Source organism: Chiloscyllium punctatum, chromosome 26, assembly GCF_047496795.1.
Source record: "Chiloscyllium punctatum isolate Juve2018m chromosome 26, sChiPun1.3, whole genome shotgun sequence".
Classification (NCBI taxonomy): domain Eukaryota; kingdom Metazoa; phylum Chordata; class Chondrichthyes; order Orectolobiformes; family Hemiscylliidae; genus Chiloscyllium; species Chiloscyllium punctatum.
The window spans coordinates 43,642,344-43,658,604 of NC_092764.1; the positions used below are offsets into that span (position 1 = coordinate 43,642,344).

General features: G+C 40.1%; 1 protein-coding gene across 1 annotated transcript in view; it reads right to left on the minus strand.

Annotated features, from left to right (window-relative positions):
• Positions 1-6,116: 6,116 nt before the first annotated feature.
• Positions 6,117-16,261, minus strand: part of LOC140496165 (uncharacterized) — a 549,133-nt gene continuing 538,988 nt past the window's right edge. The window contains exon 9 of the mRNA XM_072595683.1: positions 6,117-7,815. Within this exon, the coding sequence (XP_072451784.1) occupies positions 7,673-7,815 (143 nt within the window). The 3' untranslated portion in view covers positions 6,117-7,672. The remainder of the gene's footprint in view (positions 7,816-16,261) is intronic.

Genomic DNA, 16,261 nt, shown 5'->3' on the forward strand with positions numbered 1-16,261 from the left:
AGTCACCTTCCACAAGAAAATTGAAATGGCTTGAAAGAGTTATTACTATCACATGGGGAGATATGCAGAAATAAATGGGAAGTAACCTAATTGTGTATGATGTAGAAACAGGATATGCTGTTCCAATTAAGCAACATTCTTATAGGCATAACCCTCTAAAGTTGGTACAGGTTGAGAAGGAGATAAAGCACATGCTCCAAGATGGCATAATCAAAGTGAGTTATAGTGACTGGAGATCACCCATAGTCATGGTGCCAAAGCCAGATGGTTCCCAACATTTATGTTTGGACTATTGCAAAGTCAACGGTGTTACAAAGACTGATGCATATCCAATTCCACAGTTGGAGGACTCTGTCAAAAAAATAGGACAAGCAACTTACATTTCTAAGATGGACTTGCTCAGAGGCTACTGGCAAGTACTTCTGTCAGGCAATTTTGACTTTCATAATGCCATATGGACCATATCAGTTCAAAGTCAAACCATTTGGTATGAAAAAATGCTCCAGCCACATTTCAGAAACTGACTAATAAGGTCAATGCCAGGTTACCTAATTGTGTTGTTTACATTTGATGACTTGATGGTTTTTAGTCACTCATAGAAGAAACAGTTACAGCATTTATCGGACTTGCTCAATCGACTTTGGAAGGCAGGCTTGGTGGTAAACCCAGCTAAAAGTGAATTTGCCAAATCCCAAGTCACCTTCCTGGGCCATGTTATTGGACATGGACAAATGGCCCCATAGGATGCAAAAACAAAAGTAATTGGGGAATTTCCTACACCATCGATGAAAGAAGCAGTGCTACGGTTCCTGGGGTTGTGTGGATTTTACCGAAAGTTTGTGCTCAACTTTAGCAGTGTGGCTGCTTCACTTACTGAATTGTTAAAAAGGGGCAAGAAGTTTCAGTGGACACGGCCTGTCAGAAGGCATTTGACAGCCTAAAAACTGTGTTGACCACTACCCTAGTATTAGCCACACTGGATTACACAAAGCCTTTCAAGGTGGCTATTGATGCCAGTGATGTGGGTGTCAGTGCGGTGCTCCCGCAGGAGGATGACGAGGAATAGAAAGACCCATCGGGTATTTTTCCAGAAAATTGAATGCTCATCAACAAAAATTCTCAACAGTGGGGAAAGAGACTTTGAGCTCAGTGTTGACATTACAACATTTCAGTGTCTATATTACCAGCAATGCATCTGAGACAATCGTATACACTGATCATAACCCGTTGACATTTGTGAAAAAGATTAAGGACAAGAATGCCAGACTGTTTAGATGGAGCTTGTTGTTGCAGCCATTTAATTTGACAATTGTGTATGTGGCAGGTCCCGAAAACTGATTGCCGATGCATTATCAAGACTTGATTAAGATATGGAGGCACTCGGTGGCATGTGTCCTGCGGCCTGAATTTGCATGTAGTTATGCAGGTTTGCATATTTATAGTTAGTATAGTGCATATGTGTATTTTAGGCTACTAACCAGTTTGATTTTGAAGGACTTTTAAAAATGAAGCCATCTTTTGATATTGATGGTTTTTTTTAAGCAGGGAGGTGTCACAAAGCTGGCTCTTTTTTCCAAAAAGCTGTTCCATTTCTCAAGGATACTGTGCCCTTGATTTTTTTTTCAGAGATGTCATAAACCAGCTCCCGGTTACAATTGGACTGGTTTGAAACAAAGATGAAGGGGTATTGAGAGGCCTTTTTGTTTATATGTAAACAGTCAAGTCTTCAGGCCAAAATGGTCATGTTTCAGAAGTGACCTGTATAATGAAAGGGGAATGGTCAGCTCTCTAGCTGAGCAGTTCAGTCCAGAACAAGTTAGGTGTTCAGCTGTGTGCAAAACACACTCTCTCCTTCTGTCCTTCTAACTTCAACCTGTAAGCATGTGTTCAAATTGTACTGTTTCTTAAGGGGATTTGCTTATTGTGACTGTTGTGTATATTCAGGACAGCATAATTAAATTAAAGTTGAATAGACTGAGTTCTGCAGAAGTCCTTTATTCTGTTCTTGTGTAATTTTTCCATTGTGTAATTTTGTAAATCAATTTCTGTCTGTGTTAAAACCTAATAGTCAACCTAGCTAAGTTACTCTAGGTAATTTTCACTGTCCACTTACTGAAACAAATTGCAAAGTTATGGTCTGGGTTGCCTGCTCAAGAATGTTTTGAGTGGTCTGGCCTAGCTCATAACAATTGTTATGTGAGGTAAAAGAGAGGGCGTCTTCTCTGTAACCAAGGAGATGTTGCTTATCCCTCGGGACACCAATGACTATCTCACTGTATCAGCATTGTGTGTGCCCGTACTCCCTCACCTAACCCAGTGAACCAGGGACCTGGTAATTGGGCAACTTAGTCAGAGGGAGCATCCTTGGGCTCACACGCTGTGCCATCAGTTCACCAGCAGGGTATTTGGCCTGGAACTGTGACATAGCAGACCTGATACAGGTAATTAATGAAAGCCATGTTGAGGAGTGATTCACAGTTACAGGGCTGCAGGAGCCAAGGGCCTATTGTTGTTCTGGCTTTCTAATAGTTAAGAGTAGTCATATCTGATTGACCATCCACTGGACCCCTGTTGAATAGGGGCCCTGACAATTGGCTCCAACCCATAAAATATAACTTCACACTGCCACAAACAAAAATCCTTCCACTTCTGCTGCAGCCACTTCCACTTTGATACAGTCTTGACACTTTCAGCAAGATTCAGATCGTTCATTAAACCTTTTGAATATCCTGTCCTCCTGTGACCCATCAACACCTGGTATTCTGTTCCATCCTCACCCAGTTCACCATCGCATGTTGTTCCTGTGACTCTCCATCCTCCCCTTCATAGTCCGTGAGCAATTAATGTCAATATAGAGGACCCAAACATCTCCCGGGGCACCTCAACATGAAGGTCCCACTATCCCTCTGAACCTTACCCCACCCCAAAAGGGTCACTTGCATCCTGACATTGTTTGGCCCCTTCTACAAGACCATATATTGTTTCCAGTAAGTTTTGGTAATGCGTGGAAGGGCTTGTCACCTGAGATTAACCTTGACAATGTGAATCTGACTTTTGCCACTCATGCAAGTCAGTTCACCCACCTGCTATTCTCATCTGGAAAATTCTCAACCCTCCCCCACCCCCCCACCCCCCCACCCCCCCATCCTGCCATATTGTATAAATTGGTACACAGATATTCTTACATGATTAGTGTCTCCAATCAGCTTTAAACAGCACAGCAAAAATCAGATTTAATGTATTAGCACACTTTATATTTCACTACATTCACTTTTTAGGAACAAAATGAATTGAATTATCCATCGACTTTCCTCAATATGATTAAGGATCTGTACAATGTATTAAGAATCCTCTTCTTCCCCTCTCCCAATTTCAAAGTCTCAGTTCCCAATTTTCTGATGGTTCATTGTGCAGTGACTCTGAGGTAATATATTTCTCACTTGTTGACTTGCACTTTCATACCCAATAGATAACACTTTAAAATTCTTCCCACTTTGTAAACCAGTTTCTGTTCATGATTCAGAATGGCTTGGTAACAATCTTCCTTCCTTCTGTGAAATTTCACACCAGATAATGGTTTGTTCTGTGCCTTCATGTTGTTGTGGAACTGACATAATTTATGCAGTAGTGAATTTGAATCAACAGGGATCAAGTTCACAAATGTATATGGGAATGAACGATAATGTACTGAATAGAACATATGGCCATTCAGTACTGAGATCTTGGTAATGTCAATCAATTTTTATCATTGTGTACAATTAAATGTGTTATCTTTTTGCATTAAGTATCATAATTGAAGCATCTAAGTTGCTGTTTTATGAAACCAGCATACAAACACTTAAAACATTTTAATTATATTCCTCTATCTGCTATTTTAGTAGAATCAATGTTAATTTATCTCAATTATGATTTGGAAAAAAATTTAAACCAAAGCCCTATCTCTCAGCAGGCATTAAAGAACCCATGGCATCATCTGAAAAGGGCAAGTCACTCTCCTGGTCTCCTCACTGTCAAACTAAGTTAAATAGCAATTCATTTCAGTTCAGATTGTGGAATATTACTAAGTGCCAACAGCTGCCATATTTTATGATATAGAAATCATTTTAAGCAGCTATGTTTTATATTTAGGTAATATAAATCCAAGATCTTTTTCTTGCCTATACTCTAATTCCTAGGATACAGATTTTCTACAGTGCAGGAGTACAGCACAAAAAAATCACTTTGTGCTGAAATCTATGTTTGATAATGTAGCTCCCACACCCAAGATAAATGGAACTACCACAAGTTTCATACATATCTCTAATCCACTTCATGATACAGCACATGAAGAGAAGATTCAGCATTAAAATACTGGAGAGTAAAGTGTTTAATGCAAGGCCTACTGTTAGGAAGTGTTAGTAGATCATAGGCTTCAGCTGGAATTAATTCTATGGTGCTGTGATCTATGATATTTCCTTCCATCCAGGAAGCTCCAACACTAGGTACAAAGTCTCCCTACGTTTACCTATCAGTCAAAAAATACCAGCAGATAGCCAGTAGTTGTTCTCAAATTTCAATGATGTCTTTGATTATTCCCAACTTACTTGCTTTGAAACCAGTACTCATTTTTAAAAATACCATTTGTAAAGTAATTTTGAAGATAATAGAATTATCACAATGCATAGACTCATGCATTTAATAGCCAAAATCAAACAATTGTACTTAAATAATTGGTTTATTAAAATTAATTTTCCAAAAATGGTTTGGGTCACTCACAGAAGGATGTGGGCAGGTACAACAGAGACACGACTATAACAACCATGTTTTGGCTTTCTGTTTAAAGATGTGGTTTGAATTTCAGGGTTTTTCTTTTAGGAAAAGTTGTCTAAAAGCAGTTAGTTTTTTTAAATGGGTGCCAAAAAACTCCAATTTTCTCCCAGTTTATAGGAAAGGGATTTACAAGATTTCAGTGGAATGGATCCTGAAATGTAATACGCAAAGTAGCGGCAAGACGAAGATCAGAATATGACCTAATAGCACGGCATTAAATAGACTGGCTTCTGAATCCATCAAAATTGCTGGAAATATGAGTTGATAATAATACAGCAAGGAACAGTATTTGGGACTGGAGTGGACAAAGGAAGCAAAGTTAACAACAAAATTTAAGAATTAGGAAATAAGCATAGGAAGGACTTAGAAGGACAGGGAATTCAAAGTCAAATCAAATACAAAAAGGAGAAACAAAGAGAGAGAAAAAAGAGGGAATGGAGAGGAAAATAAGAGAGAAAGATAATGAAGAGTTTTTTTTGTTAAGACTTGAATTTTTAAATTGTCTCTAAGAATGTAAAAACCTGAAGGTATGAGACTCGACAGTTGTAATAGTTCATTTTTGGTACCCGGAAGGTTGGTCATTAGTAACTAACATTTGTCATAGTTTTTTAAGGATGCTGAGGCTTGTGTAGAAGAATTCCTTTACTGTGGCAAGTTTAATGGGAAAACTCTGAGAGAACAAGCCCCGAAAGAATCCGAGAAGCCTCAGGCAAGATGCGTCTTTAATAAAACTAATGTCAGGGTAGCACAACTCCAAGAACAAATTCTGAATGTTGAGATTTAACTGCATGCTTGCTTCTCTACTGAAGTTGCTACATCACTTTGATAGCAACTTGTAATTAGAAGTTAAGTCATGGTGAAAATCACAGCAAAGTTATATACTTTATGATATGTGAGTGAGCACCGTAACTTCTTATAAAATGATATAGCTGCTTTATTGGCTTCAAAGAATCCCACGGCTTTTTGGGGAAAATAGTCACTATTATAATTTACGTAACTGTAACAGTCAATTTGTATGGAACAAAGTCCAAACAAACAAGTAAATAAGTGAATAAACAAAGAAATGCAGAAACTGGAGATCTGAAACAAAAACAGACATTGCTGGAGAAACTCACCAGGCCTGGCAGCATCTGTGGGAAGAAAGCAGAGTTAATATTTTGAGTCCAGTGACTCTTCCTCAGAACTGAAGTAAAGAAGTGATCTCTCCATGTTATGCAATTAAAATGTATTTATAGAGATATAGTTTTACAATCATCAGTTACAAAACAAAATAATTTATTGTTAATGTCATTAACTGTATTGTATATTGATAGAGAAAAAGTCTATTGAGATTGATGGACATGTAATTTGTCTGTTGATATAAGCACTATTGGTTATTGTGATTTTGATTAAGCTAATGTCACACTTTGATGACCAAGTAACCAAAACAAGCACCAGGAACAATGAAATATTGTAACAATATACAGATATGTTACATATGGCAAAGAATAGTACATTTTTCTCTCCTTTGAAGTTAATGTTCTATGCCACAATTTAATTGTTAGCAGTTTCCAGATCTTATCAACGTAACTCTTGGGCTCCAGAATTTATTCCCTGGTTCAACCTGCCGAAGCAGAAGAATTTCTGTCTCCACAGGTCCATGCTCATGACACCAGTGTCTCCAAAATTCACTTTCAGTGGAGGTAGCTTATCATTTCAATGGCTAGCTGCCTCTGGAAACTGAACAAAAATGAACTATGGCTCATCTCCACTGACAGCCCCACAAAACTGAGAGATGGCAGGTTCAAGTTGAGAATTGAGATTCCCGACTCCTCCAACATTTTCACCACTGCAGGGATACTCTGCCCACTGGCAAAATCTAGGACTGTGGCATAGCTATTCGGAGGAGCAGAAAGCTGACCAGGGACTTGAGTTATTTAATTACCTGTTCCTTCAAAAAGGTAGCCTTGTAAGGAAACATGCTAAAATTAAGTGTAAATGATGCTATTTTGTATCATTTTTCTTCACAGTTGAAACTAGTCTTGTTTGAAAAAATATCTTTGAATAGTTTGTTCTGAAAATTACAGCAGAAGGGAAAATGATTTTAATTATTTGAAACATAACTTGGAAAAACTTCTATAATGAACCATGTAGGCTTATAGGGTTTGTAACATGCTAGTGACATTCAATGCTTTATGACAGTCAAGATGTTCATCCTGTCATCTTAGAGACAACAATGATTTTAAATTAACTACTGTGCCCACACCTCTACGTGACACTTGATGGAGTAATTGGTGTCGAATGACAAAACCTTGTTGTTGTCACATAATACAATCATTGGGCTTTAGGCTCACACATGGACAAATTAATTTCTGACCTATTTTTCCCATTTAATATGTTCATAATACCAAGCAGTAAGAAACCTGAACTGCCAAGTGACTATGACTTTTAAAATTCAATGAACAAAACACAAATATGGGTGCTGCACACAAAAAAGTTACATTTAAAATAACTATCAAAAGGACAAAGTTAATATTATAATAACTCTTGTCTCTTTTCAAAATGAAACACAACATGTGTAATAAGGTTTCTAATAGCAAGGCTAATGCACAATATAAACTCAACAGTTCAAACATCTCACTTATATTGTGTGTGTCATCTGTCCTTGCAATACATGTATTGTGCAATAACTTATCATTACTGGATGCAGCCAAGGGGGAAACACTTGATCATTTTTTTTAAGATTGGCAATGCCTTCAAGCCATGAAACAAAAATATTGTTTTCTTTCGTACTGTAATACTCACAGGGGAAATTTTTGTTTATTGGTTATATGTCACTATAAATCAAGTGAATTTCCTCTGTTTTGGATGTGATGTATACCATCTAATGAAAGGACACCTGATTCCAGCATTCTGGGTTCATTGCAGTTCCTGGTGACTCTTCTCCTGGAGATGACAGATGCTCTTCAGTGTTCTCATCTTCCTGAACACTCCTGAGACTTCCTCCATTGAATTGTTGGATTTTTCCTACAAAACGAGATGTGTGCATATGACAATCAATTTTCATCAAGACTGATCACTCACACACAAGGTCAAATTTCTTTTTGAGTCTGTGATTTTGGCAGGAAAATCAGTCATAAAGCAGACAATGCCTCCAGTGCCTCACGGTTTTCAGGCTTGTCAAATTTTTTGTGACTCATTATATTCTGGGCCTTTAAATCCTTGATTGGAATTGATCTGCATTTCAATATCGTATCTCTTGATCTTTTCTAGTTACATATGAACCGTGGTAATGATAAGGGGCAAACTGACTACAGTGAAAACAATTATAAATTACTATACATTTAGAAAGAGAGATAATCATTTCCTAACCAAGATTTTTTTTTAAAAAACTGTTATGAGCTTAAAATAGTTAATTAAATTTTAAACTAAGAATTTCATTCTTATCTGCTCTTCCCAGTCAAAAGTGCATGTATAAGAGTCTATGTCAGCAACTATCAAGTCACATTGGATTATTGCCTTGAAAATGCATCAGAAGTTAAATTTAATTTTAGTTATTATACATAGATTATTTCTCAGCAGCAGTAATCATGGGCTGAATGTTGCTTTGTTTGGTTGTCAATTTAGTCAAGTTTCAGGAAAGGTTTCTGTCTGTGAGGCCTTGCAAGTTTCCCACTGCACCTTGCCAGACTCATGTCAAGAACTACCCACCCTTCCTAATGACACCTCTCGCTCTTGATTCTACCTCCATTCTAATCACTTCCACACCTGAAATAACTTGCCACTGGAATCCTTAGTGACAGTACCATCTTTAAAAGGCTGTTCTGCAGATGGACAAAAGTCATTAATCTGGGGCTGTCCTACACAGTTCAAGATATCAGCTCCAGACATGGCAAACAAGGGGAAATTCGTGCCCTGCTTTAAAAGGAAGGACCTAGAAGTCTTGCTGGATGGGGTGGTGCAGAGTTGGGATGTCCACTTACTCCAGGATTGGCAGGGGAAGCTACAACAATCCCAACCTGGTCTGAGGTTGTCACCTGGGTCAGTGCAGTCTTATCCATCTGAAGGAATGCACAGCAATGAAGGAATGGCCTTCTCCACTCCATCAATGTAAATGCCACCATCTTGTCTCTGAGACTTCACACTCACTTTATCTCTGCTTCCATCAAGGTTCATGCTCTAACATTCTCAGTATTGCTCGCAACATCTTCCCGAATACCACACACTCAAATCCAATAATCCTTCTATGCCCTCTGCCCTGCCTACACATTCACCTCCACCAAAAATAGCAGCTGTGCCACCCATCTTTATTTCCCTTTATATCCCATGTCTGTCTCTCTTCCAGGAGAAAAACAGGCCACAATAAGGCACAAAGAGCCCTGTTTCTGACCAGCTTGAGCAACTGACTGACTTTGTCCGAGTTCCTGGATTGCTAGCAGAGGTTGCACTTGACTTGCTATACAAGGACCACCCTGAGCTATCACCCTTGAATTGACTGAGTAGTGCTGACCACCATGACAAGTTTCCTGGCGTTTGGTTTGTGCTAAAGGCAAGGTAATACAGCAACACTGGGAGCTTCGTATCTCTGACTGAGGGGGCAAAATGCAAAAAGGCATGAGGCCACCTCTGCAGTTTACTTTCTCTTTCTGGAGAAAGACATAAACACTCCTGTCAAGAAATGAAAATGTTGAGATGCCATAGTTCAGGATTTCACGTTGCCATTCCCAAGTGAATTGGATAGTGCCTTGTGTAGTTCTTTTATCCAAATAACATCTCGTAAGAGTCAACAAATTTCCCTTAACAGAAGATAAACTAAACATGCTCCCAAACTCAAGCAATAGACAGGAAAGGGAGATGATCTTGTACCTGTACTATTTTCATTAGATCAGGTAAACTACCAGGCCCCATAAATAAGTATATTAATGAGTGTTTGGAGACAGAGGACTGTCTTTCTTAGGCTATTGCCTCTTTCAGATAGAAGGTCGGCTCGGCAAGTTGGAAGAAGATCAATGGGTGGAAGAGTTCACTATTGCTTGGGCTAGAGAGCAGAATGGTGCATCACCAGTGACTGGGATCAACACACATTATACCAAATGTTCAGTCATCCTCTGGGATCAAGAAATTCTTCTCAATTCATGCTTTAAATACTTTTCTTGCCTATTTTACTTATGGATCAAAGCTAAAATGTTGTTTCAGAATAAACTACCTTAAATTTACTTATTAGTGCTCAGTTGTCTATCTCAGGCGTCCATGTTGTATCCAAACCCAAATCATGGGATCAAAAACTTGGAATTAAAATCAATCTGTACAAGTGTCAGGGTTCAGCACAAAAACCACATATTGTGAAAAAAAACATGTTTAACACTGACAAATTGATCATATGTGTGAATAAGATATGCTTCAGTTTCTACCCAATGGATGCTATTCAAGCAAATAGATGGATCAGTAATAACCACATACATTGACATACAATAATGATCTGTCACAAAACACCATAATCTGAATCATAAAATAAGTGTTGCTCTCCACTGGAGAATACAGTATACTGTCAATTGGAAAATAAACATTGAAGTTGAATATGGCAAGTGTTAAACTTAAAATCAATAGAATATAATGATTAAGAAAGGGGCAGTGGTCCCAGGGACAATATATTATTACCTTTGTCAGAAGTGGGAGGGCAGAGGCCTCTACTTTTCAGGAGATGTTAAACTGAGGTGCTGCTGACTGTATCAATCGTTCAGGTGAAGGTCCAATCACAGCATTTCAGAAAAAGCAGGTAGTTTTTATTGCTACATTAATCTAAACTTTTTTTAGTCAATGCTTCTAAAGACAGATTACTGATCAATTATTTATTGCATTACTTTTCTTTGGCATCTTACTGAAGCAGAATAGATGTATATTTCCTGGACATGACAAGATTTTGTACTTGGAGACTTCCAAAAGTTTAAATCAGTGCAAATATACTACATTGTTCATTTCATTAAAACAAAAAGGGAAGCAATGTTTTTGTTTTTGTCAGCAGAGGCTATTTAGGTTGCAAATAAAGTTAATCATCTGAAATTACAGTTGGCACCAGGAAGTGCTTTGGTGTCAATACAATTTGCCTGCTATACACAGCATATGGTAAAACCAAACAAAAAGTAAACATTTTAAAAAAAACCAGAAAGACAGATTAAGCAACTGCATCTCCTACTTGCTAACAGTTGCATGTAGAATCTCAACTCTAGGGTATTAGCATTTTAGTGTGGTGTGAATAGCTGACTGACATAGTTTAAAACGCTGGCTTCAGTTATAATCAATGCAATCTTTTAAATACAGGATAAGTACTCATTGAACTGTCTGAAGTAGTTGGCACATTTGATGTTTTCTAAGAGGGGCCATCATAATTGAACCTCATGTTTCTTTTCCTCACATATATTTCCTCAAATAGGCAACTGTCCCTGCTAATGGTGTGAGGATTTATTCAGTCCGAAAATGAATTTTGGCTTACACTGAAATTTAATACAAATGGTAAACCGGGAAACATGAACATTTATCATGCAGATTAAGCAGATTAAACAATTTACCAAATAGAATGGACACATCTGACATTTAGTACCAAGTTAACATTCCACTGGGAATTTCTCTTGGGTTGTCCCATTTGACTGCCATAACTTCAATCTAGCAGCAATGGAAATGAAATTTCTACTAAACTCTGAAGGAAGTTACAGCAACTTATTGGGATAACTCACTGTGGAAATTTGATGATTATGTTCAATGAAGGCAAAATAAATGGAATGACATGTAAACCATAATTTTGAGAGAATGAGATTAACATAGAACATAGAACATAGAACAATACAGCACAGAACAGGCCCTTCGGCCCACGATGTTGTGCCGAACATTTGTCCTAGCTTAAGAACCTATCCATGTACCTATCCAAATGCCGCTTAAAGGTCACCAATGATTCTGACTCTGCCACTCCCATGGGCAGCGCATTCCATGCCCCCACCACTCTCTGGGTAAAGAACCTACCCCTGACATCCCCCCTATACCTTCCACCCTTCACCTTAAATTTATGTCCCCTTGTAACACTCTGTTGTACCCAGGGAAAAAGTCTCTGACTGTCTACTCTATCTATTCCCCTGATCATCTTATAAACCTCTATCAAGTCACCCCTCATCCTTCTCCATTCCAATGAGAAAAGGCCAGCACTCTCAACCTATCCTCGTACGACCTATTCTCCATTCCAGGCAACATCCTGGTAAATCTTCTCTGCACCCTCTCCAAAGCTTCCACATCTTTCCTAAAATGAGGCGACCAGAACTGCACACAGTACTCCAAATGTGGCCTTACTAAGGTCCTAGGAAAAAAGGAGGACTGCAGATGCTGGAGATCAGAGATGAAAATGGGTTGCTGGAAAAGCGCAGCAGGTCAGGCAGCATCCAAGGAACAGGAGAATCGATGTTTCGGGCATAAGCCCTTCTTCAGGAATGCTTATGCCCAAAACGTCGATTCTCCTGTTCCTTGGATGTGGCCTGACCTGCTGCACTTTTCCAGCAACACATTTTCAAGACTTACCCCTCACAAATCCGTGCTGGCTGTCCCTAATCAAGCAGTGTCTTTCCAGATACTCATAAATCCTATCCCTCAGTACCCTTTCCATTACTTTGCCTACTACCGAAATAAAACTAACTGGCCTGTAATTCCCGGGGTTATCCTTATTCCCTTTTTTGAACAGGGGCACAACATTCGCCATTCTCCAGTCCCCTGGCACCACCCCCATTGACAGTGAAGACGAAAAGATCATTGCCAACGGCTCTGCAATTTCCTCTCTTGCTTCCCACATAATCCTAGGATATATCCCGTCAGGCCTGGGGGACTTGTCTATCCTCAAGTTTTTCAAAATGCCCAACACATCTTCCTTCCTAATAAGTATCTCCTCTAGCTTACCAGTCCATTTCATACTCTCCTCTTCAACAATTCGGTCCCTCTCATTTGTAAATACTGAAGAAAAGTACTCATTCAAGACCTCTCCTATCTCTTCCGACTCAATACACAGTCTCCCACTACTGTCCTTGATCGGACCTACCCTCGTTCTCATCATTCTCATATTTCTCACATACCCATAAAAGGCCTTGGGGTTATCCCTGATTCCACCCGCCAAAGATTTTTCATGCCCTCTCTTAGCTCTCCTAATCCCTTTCTCCAGCTCCCTCCTGGCTATCCCTCCAACGCTCTGTCTGAACCTTGTTTCATTAACCTTATGTAAGCCTCCTTCTTCCTCCTTACAAGACATTCAACCTCCTTTGTCAACCAAGGTTCCCTCACACGACCATCTCTTTCCTGCCTGACAGGCACATACATATCAAGGACACGTCATATCTGTTCCTTGAAAAAGTTCCACAGTTCAAAGACATCCTTCCCTGACAGCCTATGCTCCCAACTTATGCTCCTCAGATCCTGTATCGTATTTACCCTTCCCCCAATTGTAAAATCTACCCTGTTGCTTGCACCTATCTCTCTCCATAACCAAGGTGAAAGTCACAGAATTGTGGTCACTATCACCAAAATGCTCACCCACTAACAAGCCCATCACTTGTCCCGGTTCATTACCAAGTACCAAATCCAATATGGCCTCCTCTCTGGTCGGACAATCTACATACTGAGTTAGAAAAGCTTCCTGGACACACTGCACAAACACCGCCCCATCCAATCCAATTGATCTAAAGAGCTTCCAATCAATATTTGGGAAGTTGAAATCGCCCATGACTACTACCCTGTGGCTTCTGCACCTTTCCAAAATCTGTTTCCCAATCTGTTTCTCCACATCTCTACTGCTATTGGGGGGCCTATAGTAAACACCCAACAAGGTGACTGCTCCTTTCCTATTTCTGACTTCAGCCCATACTACCTCCAAAGGCAGATCCCCCTCGAACTGCCTTTCTGTAGCCGTTATACCATTTCTAATTAGCAACGCCACACCCCCTCCTTTTTTTACCACCCTCCCTAATCTTACTGAAACATCTGTAACCAGGAACCTCCAACAACCATTCCTGTCCCTCTTCTATCCACGTTTCCGTGATGGCCACAACATCGTAGTCCCAAGTACCGATCCACGCCTTAAGTTCACCCACCTTATTTCTGATACTCCTTGCATTGAAGTATACACACTTGAGCCCATCTCTGTGTCCACAAGTATTCCCAGTCAGTGCTACCTTCTCCACAGCCTCCCTACATTCTTGGACATCCTGAAAAACAGCTAACCTACTTGCTGGACTACAAGTCCAGATCCCATCCCCTTGCCAAATTAGTTTAAACCCCCCCGAAGAGTGCTAGCAAACCTACTTCCCAGGATATTGGTGCCCTTCTGGTTCAGGTGCAACCCGTCCTGCTTGTACAGGTCCCACCTTCCCCAGAATGCAGTCCAATTGTCCAAATACCTGAAGCCCTCCCTCCTACACCATCCTTGTAGCCACGTGTTCGACTGCACTCTCTCCCTATTCCTTGCCTCACTGTCACGTGGCACCGGCAACAACCCAGAGATGACGACTCTGTCCATCCTAGCTTTTAGCTTCCAGCCTAACTCCCTGAGCTCCTGAATGACCTCCCCACCCCTCTTCCTACCTATGTCATTGGTGCCAATGTGCATAAATTAAAATTTATGTAAGTTAAATAGCAATTGAAGAATCAAAGTTAAAAATGCCTGGGCCAAGATCTTCTGAAAAGAAAAGACCATGGGATGAAATGCATGGATGGTGAGTGAGAAGATGGATTTAATGAAAGTTCAAAAAGATTGGAAATAGGTAATGTGGTGTCCACTCAGAGAGATTATGTCTGGCAGAAAGAGTTCTATCATTTATCTGTATCTGCACCAGAGGAACTTCAATTGAGAAGGAAAACTTTGTTCAACAAGCACATCAGCGAAAAGGTTTCAGAATATTTGAAGCAGGCAAGCCATTATGATATAGCAGTTGTGTGACAGTCATTCAAGTGAGACATTGTAGTCACAATAGGAGAAAGCTAGTATTCAACACACCATGCCAGGTTTTATAAACCTCTATGAGGTCACTCCTCAGCCTTCAATGCTCCAGGGAAAACACCCTCAGCCTATTCAGCCTTTCCTTATAGCTTATATCATCCAACCATGGCAATATCCTTGTCAATCTTTTCTGAACTCATTCAAGTTTCACAACATCCTTCAAATAAGAAGGAGACCAGAATTGAATGCAATTTTCCAAAAGTGGCTGAACCAATGTCCTGTACAGCTACAACATGACCTCCCAACTCCTGTACTCAATACTCTGACCACAAAAGGAAAGCATACCAAACGCCTTCTTCACTATCCTATCTACAGTGACTTTACTTTAAAGGAGCTATGAACCTGCACTCCAAGGTCTCTTTGTTCAGCATCACTCCCTCGGACCTTACATTAAATGTATAAATCCTGCTAAGATTTGCTTTCCCAAAATGCAGCACCGATTTATCTAAATTAAACTCCATCTGTCACTCCTCAGCCCATTGATCAAGCTGATCAGCCCAATCTGATCAAGATCCTGTTGTAAGACGAGGTAACCTTCTTCGCTGTTCACTACGGTGGCACAGTGGTTAGCACTGCTGCCTCACAGCACCAGAGACCCGCATTCAATTCCCGACTCAGGTGACTGACTGTGTGGAGTTTGCACATTCTTCCCGTGTCCGCATGGGTTTTCTCCGGGTGCTCCGGTTTCCTCTCACAGTCCAAAGATGTGCAGGTCAGGTGAATTGGCCATGCTAAATTGTCCGTAGTGTTAGGTAAAAAGGGGTACATGTAGGGGTATGGGTGGGTTGCGCTTCGGCAGGTCGGTGTGGACTTGTTGGGCCGAAGGGCCTGTTTCCACACTGTAAGTAATCTAATCTCTACACCTCCAATTTTGGTGTCATCTGCAAACTTACTAACTATACCTTCTATGTTCATATCCGAACCATTTATGTAAATGACAAAAAGTAGTGGACCCAGCACCAATCCTTGTGGCACTCCACTGGTCATAGTCCTCCAATCTGAAAAACAACCCTCCACCACCACCCTCTGTCTTCTACCTTTGAGCCAGTTCTGTATCAAAATGGCTAGTTCTCCCTGTATTCCATGAGATCTAACCTTGCTAACTAATCCCTCATGGGAATCTTATTGAACGCCTTACTGAAGTCCATATAGATCACATCTACCACTCTACCCTTATCAATCCTCTTTGTTACTTTTTGAAAAAACTCAATCAAGTTCCTGAGACATGATTTCCCACGCATAAAGCCATGTTGACTACCCCTAATCAGTCCTTGCCTTTCCAAATATATGTAAATCCTGTCTCTCAGGATTCCCTCCAACAACTTGCCCACCACTGACATCAGGCTCAATGGTTTATAGTTTCCTGGCTTGTCCTTACCACCTTTCTTAAATAATGGCACCACATTAGCCAACCTCCAAATGTACAAATATCTCAGCAAGGAGCCCAGTAAT